The following is an 8,327-nucleotide window of genomic DNA, read 5'->3' on the forward strand; positions in this document are numbered from 1 at the left end:
TTTTTAATGACCAGAATTTCAAACACCCCTTTTCAATGATTAGAATTTCAAACACCCCTTATCAATGCAATGACACTAAATATTGACATAAAATTTCTGGACTTTCTCAAGTACCCCTTTTATCCAAATTTCGCGGACAGTGCAAATTAAATACCCCTATTTTGCTGATTTCACTGTCAAATTTCACGGACAGTGCAAATTAAATACCCCATATTTGGCCAATTTCGCGGTCCTTGCTACTGGCCAAAAAATAATCCCTTTTCTGCGCAATTTGGTAACTCTCATTGTTGTTAACTTTTGTGTTGAGTTCATGGGGGCCGGGTTCGTAAAATAGCAATCTTGCGTAGTACTATGATAGTTTTTGCATCAAACCGAAACCCATTCAGAAAGTATAGCCTAATAACTCCCCATTATTATAAACCCATCTTCAATAGCTGGCAAGCTGTCCGTATTAATTTCATCAGTAGACATGGTAAAGAACAAGACATCCGTATAAAACCACACAGTAGGTATAATCTAAATAGACATAGACATTTAATATACGTGTCCATATAAACTATCTTCCGTAGGCCCATAAAAAACAATGGGCATCAGTAGAAAACAACTCAGTAAGGTATATGTATTAAAAACTATCTTCAGTAGATAGCAAGGGGTCCATACAATGCCTAAATAGACATTTAGATGTGACGCATAAATGTCTGGCATGCATAATATGTCCACATACACCGTCTTCAGGAGATAGCACTTTAGGTGGCTGTATAGAAAACCGCTTTCAGTATATAGACAGAAAAAAATCGAGGACACAATTTGGCCAAAAACAACCCCTCTTTTGTAGTTTTTAATGACCAGAATTTCAAACACCCCTTTTCAATGATTAGAATTTCAAACACCCCTTATCAATGACACTAAATTATTGACATAAAATTTCTGGATTTTCTCAAGTACCCCTTTTATCCAAATTTCGCGGACAGTGCAAATTAAGTACCCCTATTTTGCTGATTTCACTGTCAAATTTCACGGACAGTGCAAATTAAAAACCCCATATTTGGCCAATTTCGCGGTCCTTGCTACTGGCAAAAAAATAACCCCTTTTCTGCGCAGTTTGGTAACTCTCATTGTTGTTAACTTTTGTGTTGAGTTGGGGGCCGGGTTCGTATAACATAACAAACTTGCGTAGTACTATGATAGTTTTTGCATCAAACCTAAACCCATTCAGAAAGTATAGGCCTAATAACTCCCCATTATTCAATCCCCATCTTCAATAGCTGGCCAGCTGTCCGTATTAATTTCATCAGTAGACATGGTAAAGAGCAAGACATCCGTATAAAACCACACAGTAGGTATAATCTAAATAGACATAGACATTTAATCGTAGGCCCATAAAAAACAATGGGCATCAGTAGAAAACAACTCAGTAAGGTATATGTATTAAAAACTATCTTCAGTAGATAGCAAGGGGTCCATACAATGCCTAAATAGACATTTAGATGTGACGCATAAATGTCTGGCATGCATAATATGTCCACATACACCGTCTTCAGGAGATAGCACTTTAGGTGGCTGTAGAAAACCGCTTTCAGTATATAGACAGAAATGTATTCTCGCAAAAACCATTCTTAAGTCATGCATCTTCAGTATTAATTAATAAGGTGTTCGTCTAAAACCATCTTAATTCAGTTTAAAGGTGGTAACCTGATTGACATCCCCATCACTCCACTTTACCCCATCAAAATGCAGATTTTGGTATCAGGTGAAAGCTCATATTTTTCTCATTAACATATTGAAATTAGGTGTTCTAAATCGGCATCTTTATGCGTTAGTTTTAAAGAATTTGATTTTCAGTTTATAGCAATGTATCCGTGTCCGTATGCAATTATCTTCAGTAGGTATATGCCCTATTAGCAATCCGTATAAACTGTCTTCAGGGGACAGCAAAATTTCAGCAACAACCATCCTCAGTATAGCAACGTTTCCGAATAAAACCATATAGACAACAATGTGTTCGTATTAAAACTATCTTCAGTAGATAGCAAAATTTCAGTATAAGAATCATCCTAAGTAGATAGCAACGTGTCCAAATTTAAAACCATACAGATAGCAATGTGTCCGTGTACGTGTGAACCGATCTTTAGTAGATAGCAAAATGCCCTCATAAGTAGCCTATGTCAGCATAAGAACTATCTTCAGTAGATAGCAAGATGTCCGTATAAAATCATCTTCATTAGATCTCTCTACGTGGATGTTCATGAAAATGTTCAATGAAATTGTTTAACTTTAAAAAAGTCTTGGTGAAAATTTGTATAACATTATTACGCGCTGTGCATTATGGGAACAGTTTTGCTCATTTTACAGTGATTGAACGATTCCATAACATTTTGACGCACACGCACGCCACTTTCAGCTCTGATTCCGATCAGTTAACTCGTGGTTCTTTGATTAGCTCTCCGGGAAAAAATTACATAGATTTAATTATGAATATGACACGAAAAAGACATATTCTGACATTTTTACTCGGGACCGTCGTCGGTTTAATACCATTTGTTTTACACGGTGGTGATATTTCGTCAACGGAATATTCTGAGCAGATTTCTGAATGGCAGATCGGGTAAGTTCATATTCACAAATTGGGTAAGTTCATATTCGCAATTATATAAGTTAATTCTAGTAAAATGACCTCATTTCCAGTGGCATAGTCCAATAAAGCCCACCCAACAAACGTAGGTCAACAGTTGACCGCAAATATGGAGTATGAGTTTTCGTATACCTAACACATTGACTTTAATAGTATTAGCGTATTTTAGAGAACCGCGTCCTTACAGACTGTAGGCCTATAGGCCTATTTTAGATCGTGTTTTTTTCCCTTATGTTAGCTTTTTTGGCCCGGTTTTTCGGTCATAATTATGGAATATTTCCAATAAATAACCACATTTAATATTGCGGTTTTAGCGTGTAAAAATAGGTGAAAATGTTACATCAACATTTTATAAAAATTATAATCTTGTTGGAAACTCACTTTATATCGCTCGCTGATACTATGGTTAACGCCTTGTCTTGATGCGATTGAAAAATAATGATGATATTAAAATATACAAATTATTGATTAGATATCCCATAATTATAATAATTTAACAAGTTAATATTTTTAATAGTTACAAGATATAATGGCATATGGGCATGGCAATACGCGTTATATGATTATGATCTGCGCTTCCTGATTGAGATAAGGCAATATCGTGCATAACCTCCAGTTGCATTCTAGACCTTCATGTGTATAATAGGCCTACAGGGTGGTCAAATGTAATATGCGGAAATCTTTTTTCGTTTCTTTTTTTATTTTTCCCCCTTTTTAAAAAAAATTTATCAAGTCAGTTATTATTTCTTTAGGTACCGCGTGAATGTTGTAGTGCAGGGCGATCTATTCAAAAACAACTTCCGCATTCATTAGCAGCATTGTGTGAAATAATTGCCAAATTTTACCAAAACATTGGTGAACTTTTTGTGTATTAACATAACAACGGAAGGGAAAATCTAAACAAACAGATAAAGACAACGAAGTAGCTGACTTGGATTGATTGGATCAAACAGCACTTTAACTTGGTTTAATCTAATTGGGATCAAACCATACTTTAACGTGGATTAAACCATACTTTATTTCGGATTAAACCACACTTTAACTTGGATTAAACCTAATTAGGATCAAACCATACTTTAACTTGGATTAAACCATACTTTATTTTGGATCAAACCGTATTTTATTTGGTTTAAACCTTGTTAGGATCAAACCATACTTTAACTTGGATTAAACCATACTTTATGTGGATTGAACCACACTTTACCTTGGATTACACCTATAATTGGGATCAAAACATACTTTAACTTGGATTAAACCATACGTTATTTCGGATTAAACAACACTTTAACTTGGATTAAACCTAATTGGGATTAAACCATGCTTTAACTTGGATCAAACCATACTTTTTAGTTGTATCAAACCATATACTTGGATCAAACCATAATTTAACTTGGATCAAACATGCATACTTTATTTTGAATCAAATCATTCTTTAACTTGGATCAAATCATATGTTAACCGGATCAAATCATACTTTATGTTCGATCAAACCATACCGTTAGCTGCATGTTTGTAATCGTCAAGATCGCAGGCCTTGTATTTTTTTGCAACATGGTTGCCTCACTTAGTCTTTTACTCACCCTGTATCTTTATAAACAATAAAATAAAGCTAAGCAAAAAGTATAGGTAGAGTGCAATAGTTATAGAATTTCATTCTAACAATGCAACTCTGACAACAAACAAAATAAATAGTGGATAATGGTAAAACGACCTCCGCGGATTTAGTGGGTTTTTTCTTAGTTTTTGTTTAATTGTTAATATATGAACCGAGAAAAGGTCAAACGTATTTCAATAATGATCAAAAACCCTCAGATTATTGTTCCTCGTACATAACTGGCATTGACGGAAAGACGGATAGCCCTGTAGTATATAAGAAAGTCATAAAGAAATTATAGCTCAAAATGTCATAATGTTTTAATATTGACACGATTGTGATTTTGAATACCACGGTACGGAACGGTTACCGTTTTAAGGGATCTGGAATGAGCGTTTCGACAGTACTTTTTGTTGGACATGAGAGCACATCAGACATATCGAATTGCATTCTGAATACGAAAAATGTCTTTCAGATATCAAATAATTTTGATTTTTTGAAATTCACGATATAATTCAAATTTTATGACAAATTATTAAAATTTTATATTTTTCACATTTTTGATATAATAACAGTCCTCGAAGTAAATTTTATAAATCTAATGATATATTCTTAAAGTGTTTGTAGCTGGGAGGAAAAGGCGACGATCAATTGAAAATTTTGACCTTTCATATTGAAGGTATGGATTTTTTCCCCAAAAGACCTATTTTTTTTTGGTGTTTTGGGAAAAAAATCCATATCTTTAATACGAAAGGTCAAAATTTTCAATTGATCGTCGGCATTTCATCCCACCTACATACACGTTAAGTATAAATCTGATGATTTATACTTAAAAGTATAAATCATCAGATTTATAAAGTTTACTTCGAGTACTGTTAAATGTCAAAAATATCGATTTTTAATCATTTGCCATAAAATGTGTAGGCCTATTACATTGCGAATTTCAAAAAATCAAAATTATTTGATATCAGAAGGACATTCTTCGTATTTAGAATGCAATTCGATATGTCTGATGTGCTCTAATATCCCACAATAAATACTGTCCAAACGTTCATACCCCACCCCTTAAAGGCCTATTCAGTGATCCAAGCGAAAGTGTAAAAAATTAAATTGTGTATAAATTACTTAAAAGTGAAGGATAGGGCCTAAGTCATTAAAATTGTCATTGAGTATTTTGAGTAAATTTGAGTAAATGAAAATTTGACAACAACCCCCCCAAAAAAAAAAACACACCGAAGAGTAACCACTTGTAGGCTAGGTTAGTACATCTATGCTACTAATAAAGGTGTAAAAAACTTTTTAAATGATTTTCATGATTTTCTGAATGAGCAAATCACCTAATAGGCATAAAAATGATCATCATCATCGTCATCATCATCATTATCATCATCATCATTATTGTCGTCGTCATCGTCATTTGTCATCATCATCATGACCATCATCAACATCATCATCATCATCATCATCATCATCATCATCATCACCATCATCATCGTCGTAATCATCGTCGCCGTCACCATCGTCATCATTAACAACATCATCAACAGCATCATTTCTAAAATCATTAATATATTCTTTCTCAATTTCCGTACAGGAACTCTGACGAAAACCAACGGTTTAGTCTGTTTGATTTCAGTCAAAAATCTCGACAGCGTAAATTTTTTCTCGACTGTGGTGCAAATACAGCCTCATCCGTAGAATTCTTTCGAAACACGTACCCTGATGGGAGGGACTACATTATCCACTCATTCGAAATTGACCAAAGGCTGTGTCCGTATTTCAGTCCGTACCAAAATTTGCATCTTCATTGTCCTGTGGCTGTTTCCTTTCAAAATGGTGAGTATATTCTTTCTTCTCTTTGTTCTTTTTTTCTTCATCATCTTCATCATCAACAACATCATCATCATCATTTGTCGTCGTCATTGTCATCGCTGTCATCGTCATCATCACCATCATCATCACCATCATCATCATCATCATCACCATCATCATCATCATCAACATCATCATCACCATCACCGTCATCATCATCACCATCATAAGCACATTCATACATTAAAAACCATACAGCAAGCCTGCAAAAGCAAAATATCAAATGAACACAAGACCCTATTATACAACTACATATCATACAAGGTAAAATTGACAAAATAGAGTAAGCAATCAATGTCAGATAAAACAGTTTAAAATTCCGATGACCAAATGTACAGAAACGGAAACGAATCTTCTTAGTTGGTCTACATGTTTTTTTTCACTAACCAGATTCCTTTTAAAGGAGTTTTTATTTTGGTTTTATTTGTGTGTAATACTTTTAGGGTATGTTAATGCATTTACCGAATCAGGATGGTCACGTGATCGTGGTTTAAACAATGGACGAGACATGCAGTGGGGAGGTGGAACATTGTTTGTAACAGATGAAGAGTATGAGGATGTCAAAACTGGTAAGATAGAGGCTGCGGGGGTCAGTGGCGTAGATTTCTTTTTGACATGGGGGGTGATGCAGGGTTGCGAAAAAGTATAGTGAATGTAGCACATTTTGGCAACATAATAGGTTTATGGTAAGCCTACAAATCCGTGCGAAGCGCTCGAAAATTTTGGCATATTGAAGCTTAAGTGGATAAATATGGTGCAAAAGTGAACTAAATTCGCGCGAAGTGCCCAAAAATCGGCATTTTTTTGGATTGAAATCAGCCAGATATGAGATTAATTTGATCACAATCCCACATACAGGCGTCAACATTGGGGGAGGGGGATGATTGTATGGACCATCCTCGTATCAAAACATTGGGGGATTTGTCCCCATCCCACTCGGGATTTACGCCTATGGCGGTGGTGGGCGCTTGGGAGGGGGGGGGTTGCAAAGACGAAAACGATTATCGGTCGGATACTTTAGATTGTACATTATACATGTGAAGGCCGAGCTTCCAAAAATACTTTATTGAGATGCGCGCACAAATTGATATTGGTTTAGGGCTAGTTTAATGCGTAAGCAATCGTACATGTGAAAACAGGCATTTCACCAGAGGCCTGGTTTTTTTTAAAGTGTCAATAAATCAATTATAGTAATTAGGCCTAGTCATTTGCTGAAAATCTCGGGCTTAAATTAACGAGGTGTTAAAAGAACCAAGTTGATGTTTCCTTTTTTGTTTCCTCCGTTCCTTTATTCTCTCCTTCCTTTATTCTTTCCTTCCTTTATTCTTTCCTTCCTTCTTTTATTCCGTCCTTCTTTACCTACCTTCCTCCCTTCTTTCCTTCCTTCATTACCCCCGTTCTGTCCTTTTTTACCTTCCTTCCCTCTTTTCTTCCTTCCTTCTTTCCATCCTTCCTTCCTTCCCTCCCTCCTTCCTTCCTACCTTCATTCCTTCCTTCCTTCATTTGTTTGTTGTCACAATGTTAGGTGGAACACGAAAACTCTCCGTACGAACAACTATTCCTACTATTGATCTGTCGCTATGGATACAGCAAAACACCCGCAAGGACGATTACGTCATTCTCAAATTGGATGTTGAAGGTGCCGAATTCGACATCCTCAACAAGATGATGGAGGATGGCACCTTCCAGTGGATAGATAGGTAAGTTTTCAAACTACCGTTGTCATGGTAACCATTGGTATTCAGGTCACTAGACCACATGTCAATTAAGGGCCGTTCACAAACACTTGTGGGGGGGGGGGCTGATGCAAAAGGGGGGTCCTTAAAGTTTTGATTCCGGGGGGGGGGCTCGGAAAAATTGACCACAAATTTTCACAGGAAAATCGAGTTTATGCTAACAAGTGTTTGTAAACGGTCCCTAAATGGGTTATTTCGTTCATTTCACTCAACATTGACAATTTTTACTGTTTTTATGCGATAATTTTAACTCATTTGACTCACTTTGTTTATCTGTTTGCTCTTATGCAATATTCCAATGCACCTCATTTAATAAACAGGTTAACAGGCGGTTTGTCTCCTAGTTTTCCCCCGTAAAACCCAAAATTACGAAAAATTACTCATTTTGCCGCAAGTTTTTGCGTAATATAGGCCCTATATTGATTTTTGCAATCTTAAATTCACTTTCCCCCATGCCCCCAACATAAAATTCCTGGTGCCGCCACTGCACAAA

General features: G+C 35.8%; 1 protein-coding gene across 1 annotated transcript in view; it reads left to right on the plus strand.

Annotated features, from left to right (window-relative positions):
• Positions 1–2,389: 2,389 nt before the first annotated feature.
• LOC140146139 (uncharacterized) overlaps positions 2,390–8,327 on the plus strand; it is an 8,525-nt gene continuing 2,587 nt past the window's right edge. Inside the window, exons 1-4 of the mRNA XM_072167898.1 lie at positions 2,390–2,605; positions 5,821–6,062; positions 6,542–6,667; positions 7,624–7,798. Of these exons, the coding sequence (XP_072023999.1) occupies positions 2,472–2,605; positions 5,821–6,062; positions 6,542–6,667; positions 7,624–7,798 (677 nt within the window). The 5' untranslated portion in view covers positions 2,390–2,471. The remainder of the gene's footprint in view (positions 2,606–5,820; positions 6,063–6,541; positions 6,668–7,623; positions 7,799–8,327) is intronic.

This window comes from Amphiura filiformis, chromosome 2 (assembly GCF_039555335.1).
Source record: "Amphiura filiformis chromosome 2, Afil_fr2py, whole genome shotgun sequence".
Classification (NCBI taxonomy): Eukaryota; Metazoa; Echinodermata; class Ophiuroidea; order Amphilepidida; family Amphiuridae; genus Amphiura; species Amphiura filiformis.